At 33.1% G+C, this 14,856-nt stretch overlaps 1 protein-coding gene and 1 pseudogene across 1 annotated transcript; one reads left to right on the top strand and one right to left on the bottom strand.

Moving 5' to 3' along the window:
* Positions 1-107: 107 nt before the first annotated feature.
* LOC115456079 (DNA-directed RNA polymerase II subunit Rpb4) lies at positions 108-1,344 on the bottom strand. The gene is made up of 3 exons (XM_030184949.2): positions 1,062-1,344; positions 769-949; positions 108-376 (listed from the first exon to the last, which is right to left on the bottom strand). The coding sequence occupies exons 1-3, from the start codon at positions 1,120-1,122 to the stop codon at positions 202-204; spliced, it is 417 nt and encodes a 138-aa protein (XP_030040809.1). The 5' UTR covers positions 1,123-1,344; the 3' UTR covers positions 108-201.
* A 278-nt stretch (positions 1,345-1,622) lies between these two features.
* Positions 1,623-3,624, top strand: LOC119189295 (annotated as a pseudogene).
* The last annotated feature ends 11,232 nt before the right edge of the window (positions 3,625-14,856 follow it).

Genomic DNA, 14,856 nt, shown 5'->3' with positions numbered 1-14,856 from the left:
GCCAATATGTATTTTTATACATTATTGTAAGGTAATACACAAATGAATGTCTTAAAGAAAAGTAAGATATGTTTTAGGGTAATATTTAAAAAATAATTATTCCAATGGATAGATGAATATACTTTTTGTGAGTTTTAAATACATTTTATTCAGTCATAAAATTTTACAAGGATTAAGTAGTAAATATGTCTGTAAAGGATTTTAATATTGTAAACTACGTTTTGTTTGTATATCATCTAGTAAAATTCTTAGTTCTTCATCCTCAAATCTGCCTTCTAACGATGGTATTAAGGCCTTGGCTTCTTCTGGCGTTTCTGGACAAAGGTTTGCTAAACTTGCAACTTCAAACTTATGCAGTTTCTTTGATTGTAATAGACTGAAAAAATGAAAAAATTTATGGGTTTATAATAGCAACATTACTTTCAAATACTGTAATAAAAAAATATTAAGAGTAATCTAACAAAAATCTATTATTATTTCTTTTTAATGGTTTCAACATTATCTATATCAATAACAATTACATTTGCTTATGAAAAAGATTAATATTTTTAAGGAAGATGTTCTTTACTAGTAGTACTTGGAATTTATTACCCATTGTCTTCTAAAATAAAAATAAAAGTCTATATGTTATTTCATAGAACCAACCAGTATGTTAATTCCACCAGCTGAATGTTTTTAGAGAATATTGCACCTATTGCAAAGATTAGTCATATCAATATCCAGACAGGGTGTTAAATATTAACCATGGTATTGTAAATTAACACCTACTTTCTAACAGCGGCTATGGTTTCTTTATTTTTGAATTTCTTAAACATATTAGTGTATGTGAGTGTCTTCATAAACACTTCTGAGAATTCTTGTTCTTCTTCAGCTGATTCATTTTGCGCTTTCCTATGCTCCAATAACATGTCTACTTCTGAGATCAGCAATGTCTCAGCATTTTCAAATTCTATAACATACAATAGCTATTATCAAATAATTTGAAATACAAAATTTAATAACCTAATTAATTCCATAAATGTCAGTCTGCATTTATAATGTAGTAATATAAATTTTGGAACCTTTAGGAAACTGTAAATCTGCTGCGTCTTCTTCTACAACATCTTGTACTGGTCCAGACATCGTTAAAAATGTTATGCTCACAGTTAATTTATTTCCGGCAGAAAGTAAATACAGATAATTTTAATCAATTTACTAAAAGTGCTTTTACTACAAGTACCTACGTAATTACTTTTATATATTTTCGATAATTAACTAAAACAACAGTAAACAAAAAGTTGAAGGACTTAACGCTAACCACAAAATCAGACACAAATTGTTACATCCTTCAAATGTCAACTGTCAATATTATAAACTAGTGATAATAATAGTTCTGAGTGACTAGTGTTGCCGCAAGACAATAAAGAAGTAGTACATTGATCTCGTTTAATATGATAATTCGTGTACTACCTAATTGAAAATTTTGACTTAATTTTAATTAACGACTTTTAGATATAATATTCTCAATTACGTTTGAAGGAATACCTTCAAACAAGTAAAGTCGAATTTAAGGAAGCTTTGGCTTAGGTGCTAAAAATTTTTGGGAATTTGCCTCACTGATAACAAGTGCCATGCCTGTCAGGACTCATTCCACTTCACCCAACGCCTTAAAAATAGATTGATAATTGATTAATATAAATAAATTGGGAAAAGTAGTTCCTTTTTTATTTATTTTTTTACACGTGTTATGGCGATCTTAGGCTACTTGGTGACGAATTTTAGCGCGAATCGGACCGCCATTCATCTGACAACACTACACCTGAGTTCTATTTTCAAATTTCATATTTGGTTAGGTAGGTTAAAATTTATTATTTTTTATAAACAGAATATTATGATATAGGTTAATTTGTTTTACTTTTTAAGTTAATGATTGAAATTAAGAAATGGGAGATCAACATTTTCCATATATATTATAATTCTCTTTGCTCAACATATTTGCTTCAACTATATACAATTTAGTTTATGTTTATTTGCAGTTGGCGAACATAATTTATATTTTAATATAAAGTTACTAATTTATTTACAGCCAACGATAATGACTAAACCGACAAACGTGTGATATTCTAAATGTTAAATAATTGCAAAATATATCTACTTAGTCTTATATGATGTCTAAAACACCTCCAAAAGCTGATAATTATAACTTTGTGCCAAAAGGTAAGCACACTTGTTTTTGTACCTATGTAAACCCGATGCAATTAAACTATAATCCTTCAGCAATCCTCATACGTTTTTTGTGTGATATATACATTAAAAAACATTGATATTAATCAATTATATATTTACTCTTTTTCAGAAATCACAACACCAATAAAAGACCAGACGGGTATCTCCAAAACTGTGTTTTCACATGTTTCTAAATTACACGGTTTATTAAATAATTGGGTGAAATTAAGAGACAAAGGAACCAAGTTCTGTAAAGTTATTTCATCAGTAAAGTTGCATGAATGTGAAAATGATTACTATCCACATCAATTAAAACCCATTATGGACAATTTGGTTGAAATTTTAGAAAGCTTAAAAGATATAGTTGATGGTAATAATATTCATTCATATTTTTTATATATAGATCATTGTACTCAGTTATACAACTTAAAAATTCTGAAATGTGTTTAAAATTTTGGTTTTTGATCGCTATTTACATAATTTGATTTTGTTTGATAATGGAACATTATGTAGTAATTAAATAAATTAATTGTTACTTTAAAATATGTTATAACAAGCTACTGTTTAAAGTTAGTACAGTCAGTGTCAAAATTGTAAAATTAAAATAGGCACACCAGCTCCCCCACAACGAGGCTTGTTTAACTTATTATGTTACATTTTTTGTAAATTTTGGCTAAGAAAATATTTTTTTAATCAGAATCATATTTTTGCATGTCTGTTGCAGGTGTTGCAATTTTGAATGATCAACTCAAAGCTTTAGCACAGTTACAGCCTACAAAGTCAACCTGTTATTTTTACCTGGTCAGCTACTCAGATTTCAAAAACCGTACAAAATATATACAAATCTTTGTTAAAGGAATATAGGCTCAAACAAGTTGTTACAGGTATATAAATGGATGTGAATTATTTTCAGTCTTTTTTAATACATTTATCATGTCATGCCAATCAGTCTGCCTTGGTGGCATAGTTATACTTCATGCGCGGTACAGCAGTGCTATGAGGTCCTGGGTTCGAATCTTGGGTTGGGCAAAGTGATATTTGGGTTTTTCTGCTCAATATCAGCCCGGATTATGAAATCTGTGCCCGATATTGCGATAGGCCAGCCCCCTATCACATTGTGGGATGGAACACACTTGGCGAAAAATGGATATGGAGTTAAATGCGTGTTGTATATCATTCATACTACACTCACTACACCATTCTTATAAATAATAGCCTCTGTAAACAAAGATAGTTAAGCATTTGTATATTGGTATGCAGGGTTTTACTTTTTTTGCAGAAAATGTAGCCCATTGCAGAGATGAGTTCCTGATAGAAACATATGTCAGTTCATGGGAGTTAGATCCACATTTCAACGCGTCAGATGAAGCGTTTTTATTTGCAGAGTTTGGTCTCGTCGGGAGTGACATAGTGGAGTAAATAAATGTTTAAATAAACTATTAGCAAATGTTAAGTAATTTTGTAGTCATTGTAATATTACATAATACTACATATTCAGTGTTCTGTAGTAAGATTGTAATATGTATATTACTATTTTATATACCTCTGTATTTTGTATTCACACAAAAAAAATTATTATTAAAAAAAAGTAAATACACAGGAAACTTATTTTATCAGAAAAAATATATCAAAGCGCCATTATTACAATTGTATATACCTATGTATTTTGCATGGGTGCTGGGAGGGGGATGCAAGGGAGTGCACCCCTGTTCGGAACAAATCGCAATAAAAATAACTAAATGACAGTGGGAACTATTGACTACAGAGGTTTTATTATGGTTTAGCATGTACAAATACCCGCGCGATATTTATAAAAAAAAATAATAATATGCTACTATAGTATGTAGATGCAGATGCACCCCCCTAAAGATCATCTTGGCGGCGCGGCGCCCATGGTACTTTATATACATACACATTGAAAGGTTTTTTCTATCTAGCTCGGCTTTTGGCACAAAAAATTTTATTTAAAAACTTATTTTATCAGAAAAAATAAATCACGGTGATGCCTATAAGGGGTCGCGAACATTTCCTAGCCTTCTCCCCTCCTACCATTCTTAGAGGCTTCCTTACTCTTCCTCGACACTTCCTTCTCAGCTATCCCCTCCCAACTTTCCTTCAGAATCCTGCAGTCGCTAAGCCGGGGGATTCCAGTATCCCATTCGCGAGTTTCCCCCAGGCTTGAATGCGGGGTACGAAACCAAAAAAAAAATAGTCATTTTTTTAAAGAAAATGGTGTCAATTTTAATTATAACACCAGTTTACAAAATTTAACTTTTTTTTTTATACCCCGAAAGAAATGTATGTAAATGTGTTAATCTACCTCTCTTAGAACTAAAAGAAATATTCTATCACGTCACAATTTCTTCCTGCAGTCAAATGTTTTTTCTACCTAGCGTGGTGACGAAAGTTTATTGTTTATTCGCTCGCTTCAAACGACAATTCTCTTGTTTCGGTTTGATTTAAAATGTCGAATAGAAAGTGTTATCAAAGTTCAAATCATTTTTGTTATGTGTGTGGACAGTTTATATCTTCAAAAAAGAGAAGATCCGTTGTAGTTTCGTTGAAAAGTGCATATCTTCATTATTTTTGATTTCCTGTAACAAATCAAAACAAAAAGTTGTCACCTCATGTGTTTTTTAAAAGCTGTAGAATAGTTTTACTCCGGTGGTCAGGAGAAAACGTTCACCTTCTATTTGGTTCACCAATGCTATGGAAAGAACCCAGTAATCATGAGAAAGATTGTTACTTTTGTGCTACGGAGACATTGGGATATAATAAAAAAATAAAAGAAAGTATATATGCCGAAGTTCCGTCTGTTACTAAACCCATTTTACATTCGAAAGCTTTTATCTGTTACCTAAAAATCTACTTAGAAGTAATTCAAAATGGTTGTGAAAGATTTTTTGGGAAATAAAAAACTAAAAATTGCAAAGCTATTGTTGCCGTTTTATTGGAAAATTTTCAACAGATGGGAGTAAACATGTCATGTTTTCAAATGAATCTTTACATTTTCTGCACTTGCATGTCAGTTTTTTCCCTGAAAACTCCATAGTTTTCAGGGAAAACAACTGAGTACTTCCATAAGTATGAGTGACGAAGAAGGGGAACCTTTCCACCAAGATTTAAAGGTTTTTGAAGAACGACATCAAGAATTTTGGGATGAAAACATGTGAGGGGATTAATGTTGGTACCTTATAAGAGAAACTGATTCAAATAATTATGAAAAGAAGGCAAAAATTAATCATTTTTAATTTTTGTTTGTATTAATAATAACGTTCTGTATTCCCGTTAAGTATAAGTATAAATATTTCTTAAACCAGACGTGATAGATTTTTTAAATTATTTTTTATGGATAAGTCTACCTAAATCAATAATATAATTACAACTTTCGGCCGGGGTATGAAAACCGTGTAAACTAGTGTAATCATTTGCTGAATAAGAACTATTGTTAATCGAGATGATGAGATTTTAAAAAAAATATGATCCAAATTAATAGTTCTAGATTTTGTAGAATATGTTACATGTATTTTAATGCATCAAGCAATTACGATACCTACTAAGGTACCGCTACTTAATTCTATTGTATATGAGTTTAATAATATACTCTTTATTGTAAGTTGTAACACATGGTTTTATATTTCTATTTCCTCAAATACTCAAATTGATTAAAAATTTGATACGTTTTTGTGGCATCATGACGAAATTTAATTTACCTAATCATATTTATTATACATTATGTACACTGTGTATCAATTGTATTATACATTATATTATATAACCAGGTAGATAATTCTGAGTATGACGTAGACACTTCCATAGAAGTAGTGTTTATTAGAAATACGTAATGTTCTAATAAACGTGGCCGTAGTGGTTATAGATAAAACTGTTCAGTCCCGTTACTGCTTCCCCGTTTTACATTGAGTATTTTATGAGTTTTGTATGTTTTATTGAGTGTACTTTAGTCATATCTATTTGTAGTTATCATTAATTTTATGGAAATTTTTGATGCACTAGTTGTCACCAATAGGGGACCGGACTCATTTTTGTTCTTTATTATTATCAAATATTTACATTATATAAATTATAACACAGAAAGAATTATTTAAATCCGGTAAAAAATCAACAAGTTATAAGTCTTTCAATTTCGGTAGAAGGGGTAAGTAACAAGAAACAGAAAAGAGGCGCAATACCCACGTGTGACGTCATCGGGCATTACGACGCGTGCGAAAGAAAGAGATGAAGCGATGTCCCTACTTCGCGCCCACTTCGGCTCGTAGTAATATTTGAAATATGAATTACTAGCTCTTTTTTTAACCAATTTTAATGCAGTTTTCGCAGAAGGGTTTCTTTTTGGTATTATTAACCATTACATATAGAATAATGTACAAAATCAAACACAGGACGGTCCCCTATTCCTTTGAGAATTAAGGCGTGAAGTTACTTATCTAAGTGTAGCCTGTAGGTATCTATAATTGGTAGTTATTAATGCTTTCGTCAGAAACGGACAGGGCGAGACGTTGACGCGATGCTGGACGTGTATAGTTAAATAATAGTATAATAGTTAATATAAAATACGAGCTGACCCGACAAACGTTGTTCTGGTATATAAATTACTAGCTTTTGCCCGCGGCTCCGCCCACGTTATAAAGTTTTTCAGGCTAAAGTTTTCCGTTATAAAAGTAGTAGTTTCCCGGGAGCCTATGTTCTTCTCAGGGTCTCAAACTGTCTCCATACCAAGTTTCATCTTAATACGTTGAGTAGTTTTTGAGTTTAACACGTTCAGGCAGACAGATGCAGCGGGGGACTTTGTTTTATAATATATTTTTAGAACTTTTTAAGAGGAACAATCCCGTCATACATCATTGTTGCATAACTTTAACCGTTTACGCAGCGCACGCAACGGAAGCTCTCAAAACTAATAAATTGTCCCCGTTTTTGCAACATGTTTCATTACTGCTCCGTTCCTGTTGGTCATAGCGTGATGATATATAGCCTATAGCACTCCAGGAACAAAGGGCTATCCAACACAAAACGATTTTTTCAGTTGAAACCGGTAGTTTCTGAGATTAGCCATTACTGCTCCGCTCCTATTGGTCATAGCGTGTTGATATATAACTTTGAACACTTCACAAACAAAGGACTATTCAACACAAAAAGAATTTTTCAGTTCGAATCCGTAGTTCCTGAGATTAGCCATTACTGCTCCGCTCCTATTGAATATAGCGTGATGATATATAGCTTATAGCACTCTACGAACAAAGGGCTATCCAACGCAAAAAGATTTTTTCAGTTTGGACCGGTAGTTCCTGAGATTAGCCATGACTGCTCCGCTCCTATTGGGTATAGCGTGATGATATATAGCCTATAGCACTCCACGAACAAAGGGCTATCCAACGCAAAAAGAATTTTTCGGTTTGGACCGGTAGTTTCTGAGATTAGCGCGTTCAAACAAACAAACAAACAAACTCTTCAGCTTTATATAATAGTATAGATTTCTAATAATTCGGACATTATTCATACGAAATACTAAAATCGCAATGAAAAATGGAAGGTAATATATCTTTTGGGAAGCATTGTAATTAAATCTCAGGTTTGCGATACCTTAGATTTCGCTGTGGAAAAACATAAAGAAAGCGCGTTATAAAATGTGATACTTGTAAGAACTGATTTTTTAATCGTCTCTACTTTAGCTCCACCATCGCTCTTGCCAAGACCTTATGCAAACAAACATAACCTTGACATTTAGCCATTTCACGTTTAATTTACATAAAGGTTATGTATAGATGTGATAGGTCGCACGTAGCTATGACGACGCTGCCCAAACAAATGTTAAATACTGAAATCAACCGAAAACGTATTTTCTTGTATTAATTGTACCTACTAAGGAGGGTATACAAGAGGGAGGCAACTCGCGTAATTGCTCGCTCTCCACCGACTCGAATAAATCTGAAATGGGGGCTTATTAAATAATCCAAAAACAAGAGAAATATAGTTACAGCATTTGTTGTATTATAGTATTGGCTAATGCGAAACATATGAATTCCATTACTTGCAATATGTATATTTATAAAGGGATAAAGAATAATGTTTGTGACTTTGAATATAGGACATAAGCTCTGTACTCTGTAACTACTGATTCGATTCTAATATTTTTTTAATAGTAGAATGCTATTGATACCTTTTTATGGCTTTTAAACTCGGAGGAGAGAAGTGTAGAGTCGCGAATACCTAATCCTTTTTTTACCTTTTACCTTTTTTACCTTTTATATTTTAACTGGAAAACCGCAAAAATGATCATTCCTGTTACTAATGTCACTAAAACTCTGCAAGACGCCAGTGCCATCTATTTAAAAAATCAAATAAAAAAAAACATTAGCAAATTGCCGGGATGAAAAGTAGCTTTAGCATAAAAGCAGGACATGATCGAGCCGAGTGCCAAATTTCATTCAAATCCGTTCATTTGTTTATTCGTTTAATTACAAACATCAATAAATGTTCACAAACGTTCGTATTTATAATATTAGTAAGTTAAAATTTACTTGCTGTTTGTAGAAAAAGCTCAGATTTATGTGAAATAAGTTTTTTTTATTTATAAAAGGTTATAGAGCTATCTTGTTCCTAAACTATACATTACAGTTTCCTTAACAAGTACCTTTCACACGTGTACCTAAGTATCATTCACACGGGGCAGTGGGCACTGGGCAATAGTTGCGAAAGGTATAATTTTCCGAAAGAGAACCGAACACAACATATAGGTACTAATCTGCATTAACGGAGTCAATATTAAACGAGACATTATGTGTGGAATTCACACATAAATTTTATGTTTTTCTTTCTTAGATTGCTTAGAAGGGCCTCAGCTATGAAGTATGCGGCGTACGAATTTGAACGAGCTAAGACTTTGGCTGACGATTTATTAATTGCATGAACTCTACACATACATAATGTTTTAATTTCATGGAATATGGATATTAATATATGGTTGAACTATGTATAAGCAGGCCGGTATAATTTGGCCGACCGTCCGGAAATAAATTATCTCATGCCAGTCAACTTGTTTTTAGGTTTCGTTATACTTACCATCAGGAACAATAAGGCCACTTTTCCGTCGATAAAAAAACCCTAACGTCTAAATATCTATCCACTAAGTCAACGACGGGCATGGATATAAATAGAATGAACAAGAAGGGGATACGTAAAGGCCCGATGTTGAAAATTGACCCAAATTCTATCGGAAAGGTGTTTGTGCCTTCTGGGGGTTGTCATCATTTCACGGGTAATTAACTTTCCGCTAAACACATATTTCGAACCCAAGGTGTTACAGGATGGAAATTAATTTATTTTTAACGATAAAGTAAATAACCAGATATTTGAATTTTGATTGTGTTATGGAATACACCTATAAATAAATAGAGCTGTTTAGATAAAAATATCAGTTCACAAAAGCAACACACTCAGAAAAGACGAGGCATGAAACAGCAAAATATTGTAACTCTTAAGAATTCGGCTACTTAGCAAGGTCGAAACCTTATATCTCAATAGATAATAATCTTTAGGTTTTTTATAGATCTTTTATTTGCAATGACAATATTAAATACTTTGGTTTAAAAATATGGATATAATTATTTTTATTAGGTATTCCAATTTTAGAACGCTTTCATACCTTTGATGTAGTTAAAGTCTCCTTGGTTTATTGTTCTTCAAATTCTTACATTCATTTGATATTTATTCCATTAATGCATAGGTACCTAGTTATAAGATCTAGACCAATACGGCATATTAAAATTTTAAGATCCAAGTAGTATTTTACTTCCGTGTATTGCGCGCATGGAGTGTAAGATTTAGAGATAAAATTTATATAGAAGACTTCATAAAAAATGTATAATACGTGTTAGAAATATATGAAATTCGAATTTCGAAGTTTGACCACCGGATGACCACTAGTATTATTTAAAAGATAACGCTCTAAAATAATTAGCATATTTTTACCTCAGAACAATAATCTAATATTTTTACCAAAATACGAAAGTAAAAATTATTTACCTACAGGTCATCGATTATTATGGGTAATAAGCGAAATTTAAATAATATTTCATATGAAATAATTGCTTTTAAATTAGAGAAAGAATGCATACTAGTAAGTTGATCTCTTGTGCATACAAATTATTCCATAAAAAATTCGGATGAATACGTTTTTGTAGAAAATAAGTAGATTTTAGGAAACGGTCGTCTAAATCTCCAAAAATCTCACGCAATATCAAGCTTCCTCTATATTTTAACATGGATGTATATTGGATAACTGCAACCATCAGTGTCAAGGAAAGTTTTCTTCTCTTATTAGTTTTGATAACACGTGCTATGCTCATGCCAATTGTCTATTGACTGAGTACTCAGATAATACGTACTTGAATGAATTCTAAAGCATAAATTATTCCTCTGAAAACAATGGTACTCAACATATAATACGATAATAGATACCTGCTCGTGTATCTGGACACATTCCTTTAAGACTGATTATAATGTCTCGAGCGTTTTCCTCGATCATTATAATCTTACAAATTATATTGTATTTTGCACTACTTGCACTACAATTGCTCATTATTAGTCATATAATTGCACAATGCCTTGTAAAATAGAGAAATTGCAGCCTTCACGAAGTCTTAGATTTCAAGCAATTAACAAATGAATAATTACCTGGGATATGGAATCATGTAGGGACGTGATTTATGGTAATTACACGACTATAAAATCAAGAAATTATTTTATTTGACTATGACTAAAACCGGTCTTACGAATTACGAACAATAAACAACGCTTTATATTTTAAAAGATTTTTTTTATTACAAGCATTTTCAGGTTATTGCAATTCCTTTTATGTGTTGTAAATTTTGTACACGAACAAAGACATTAAAATTACTTTGTAGTTACCATGGTACCCTTGTAGATTCTTATCTGTGAGGTCAGACACAAAGTCATGATCTAAATTGATAACGATATTATTTAACGAATTATAAAATATTTGGAAGTAACAATTTGATTAGCATTTCTCGAGGAAGGTTTTCAGTTATAAGGAAGTACAGTGAGAGGATACAAGGAACTCGGTAGTCGCTGGCGGAGATTGCACGCGTCTCTGCTATTCTCGACTGTGCTAACGTAGTAGCAGATAGCTTCATTGTTCCCCTGCTTATGTCAACAAGTTACGCACCAGCGTATGACTACTATGGAGACGTTATACGGTAAGATTATGTAAAATATTATTTTTTATTTATAATATTATTTAAAGTTCACGTAGAAAATAAGTGCAATGACTTATAAATATATCATCATATTTTGTTTTTATGTTTTATCACGAAAATATTTTTTATGGCTTACTTGGTTCTCTATTTAAAATAAATAAGCTCACGCTTCATTAGCATAGCATGAAACTAAATAAGCATACTAGCGTTTATAATCAACAATGGACATTAAAAATCATGGAGGAGTCAACATTTCTCTTTTTTTTTATTACTCATTTACTCTGCATGCGATTGTGATCCCTTTATACAACTAATAATATTTTATTTTATTTATATCAATGTATCAAACCTCATGCGTAAGATCGTAATAATCAAACACTAAACTAAACAAAGGTCAACTTAGGCGCGAAAGAAATATTTAAGAAATTCTATTTTTAAAATTGAAATAACAGTATCAGATCATTCACAATAAAAAAATAACACACAATCTTCGTGCGCGATGACTACTCCACAGTTTACTCTGTGCGCGTTCCTAACACGACCTATAATTTCGGTTAGCGCTCAGTTTACATCATTTGTGAAGTGGTGACGATACAAACTACATTGATTGGCTTTCTTCTACACGAAAGCGCGTATTCGATTATTATTTAGCAGAGATGTAGCCCTTTATCGTGTTGACCGACTAGCGCGGTAAACTTTATAGTTATCTATGGTTTTATTGTTTGATTCTTTTTGTTACGTTTTTTAGTTGCGTAGGCGTTAGATTATTGCATTTTAATCAATAGATGTAGTATAGATACTTTTGTTAGAGAGTACACTTCAGATTTGCACAAATTCAGCATAGTAAGCAACTTTTGAAGAATGGGTCACCTCTTGAGAAGCGCCTTCGTGCTCGGCATGGGAGGGAAGGACGACGAAGGTAAGAATTTAATTATTTACTTCCTTAACTTATCTACATTTTTATACGTGCAAATACATTTTTCATATTTTCCTCGTGTTTTCGTGTTATATTGTTAGCAAGAAAAGCCTCTACCTTTTCACATTAAACATTTATCGAGGTAGTGTTATTCTTCGTAATAGGTATTTCAAACATTATGACAACTACTGAAACATGACCAACTTAATGGGAAAATTGGCAAGATAATTTTTATTGAATATTTTCAAGGTTTAATATTGTAATAGCGTTCAGAGCATGCCGTGCTGTCTATAATACATTGTAATCATGGCCTACTGGATTATGACCTCAGAATGGGTACTCTTTAAGTCTAATGTCTTAGTTATGCCAATTCTGGTTAAACCGAATAAAAATATGTATTGTTCTTTATCATTGAGCAATACGTAAAGAGGCCTACGCACTTAAGAATAGTGTTGATATGTCTGGGTTGATTATAATTAATGTCATTTTCCCCCAAACTTTGGCTTTGGAAGACCTTTTTCACAGAGGCGAGGCAACGCCTAGTAGAAAATATATTATTTTTCATATTATGTGAGAAATAAAATATTTCCTAACGTCAAAACTATTCTTTTCCGTCTCAAAACGATTTGTTGGAATATATTCATATAAAAAATTCTAGTTTTTTCGAACTACTTCGTGATTCGTGTATACAAAATTGAAGATTACATTTGTTAAACGAACTATGGTATTATACGAATAATATGAAAAAAAAAATGGTACGTAGGTTTTAATATACGAGATCGTAAACAACATATTAATAGGTATTGTAAAATGGATTAACTGTTGTCTTCTATAAAATACACAATACTATCAAAACAAACAGCTCGGAAAACATCATCGATCATTTGTATGTAAGGTGATGTGTGTGTTGCGGTCATAATACCATTAGCCATATCTGTGATAATAATTTAGTATTATTATCTAATGCTAATCCAAAATACTGAACAATATATGTACTATACAGTATACATGTTAAAAATCTGATTGCTGTAATGTTACTTTAGACTTTGATAATGTAAACTCCATCTAGACAATTCTATACGAGACACATACTGCTACATAAAACTTACACAAATTTTCCGGTTTAAGAATCTAACGCATTAACACAATAAGTTAGTAGATAAAACATTCTTTCTGAAATCGAGGCACATAGGAAATTGTGTAGTGCAATGTTTCTTTCTTTAAATCGATGATAAGGCACCAAAACACTTGACGACAGGCCTGTATGTAAATAAATAAGCTTCATTTAAGATTGGCATATCAGAGATGGTAATTTGCACTGAACACGCAATTTATGATACGTCACATCTTGGCCGTGAATCATTTTAGGGTTCCGTACCTAAATGGTATTCAGAACCAATTACTAGGCCTGTGCCAATGTGTCTAGCTGACTTTACGGCCTTTTATTTATGAACCCTAATTTGTACTCGAAATTCAAATAATATTTTTATTTGAAAAATCTAAATCGTATGTATATCAAGTACGTAATTCACCCCTGACGATTACACATACACCGAATAAGCACCTTTTTTTTTTTTTTTTTTTGGTTTCGCGGAGAAAGTCCCTTATTACTACCGCCCAGCCTTCGTGGGGGGCGACTGAGCGGTTATGCTGGGGTAACCGTGCCTTACGGCCCGGCGTTGAGCCGCCCGGATTTGATGACGACCTTCAGGTGACCGCCGGGCCGAGTCCCTAACCCGAGTACAACTAACCTATGCACGGCCTACCAGCTAAAACTCCGCGGTGGCCCTCTTCGGCGCATTAGGGACGACTGCGGGCTTCCTCTGACGGAAGTGTCTAAGTATTCGTCCGCAGCCGCCCCTGCGCGGTGCCGCCTTGCGGCCCGTCTCCTATGGGGGCTCAGAAGCCCCACGCACCGAAGGACGCCCTCGGCGTCTACGGCAGCATGAGGCCAACTACACACTGCCGTCCATCCCGGGGTCAACCGAAAATGTGCAAGGATGCACAAAATGCACTAGGGCGGACAGCCCCCTGCTGCCCGCCGACGACCCCCTTCGTGGCCCCTATTAGTCGCCTCTTACGACAGGCAGGGGATACCGTGGTGGAATTCTTCAAACGCCCCCATTCCACAGGGCGGGTTACCGAATAAGCACCTGTGTTAAGACAAAATTTTAATTCTTATAGTCTTCTAGATAGAGACGTTCGTCTCTTTCTTGCCACTACTGTTGCAATTCGATTGGAAATAGTTCTCTATAGAGTAATAACAAATAATATACTGTCTACAGTTAGGTATAGATATGTATGATGGTCTAAATTCCTGATATAATATATTTTACGCCAAAACGTATAGGGGTCATCAACCTTTTTGACCTGCCTGAGTTAATGAGGGTAAATAATGTTAACCTCTCCAAATACAAAATTAATATGAATATAATTGTATGTAACTGAAACGCTCAACTTTATTTATGCTGGGAAATCTAATGCATTATAAACAGTTAC

This window comes from Manduca sexta, chromosome 14 (genome assembly GCF_014839805.1).
Source record: "Manduca sexta isolate Smith_Timp_Sample1 chromosome 14, JHU_Msex_v1.0, whole genome shotgun sequence".
In the NCBI taxonomy this organism is placed as follows: domain Eukaryota; kingdom Metazoa; phylum Arthropoda; class Insecta; order Lepidoptera; family Sphingidae; genus Manduca; species Manduca sexta.
This window is presented reverse-complemented; position numbering and strand designations above follow the sequence as displayed.

What these genes read in the sequence shown, in the direction of transcription:
- LOC115456079 (XM_030184949.2), bottom strand. Translation starts at nt 1,122, where the DNA reads ATGTCTGGACCAGTACAAGATGTTGTAGAAGAAGACGCAGCAGATTTA. An exon ending in AGATTTACAGTTTCCTAAAG is followed by an intron (nt 950 to 1,061) that starts GTTCCAAAATTT and finishes TGTATGTTATAG; the next exon opens with AATTTGAAAATGCTGAGACA. An exon ending in ACCATAGCCGCTGTTAGAAA is followed by an intron (nt 377 to 768) that starts GTAGGTGTTAAT and finishes TCATTTTTTCAG; the next exon opens with TCTATTACAATCAAAGAAAC.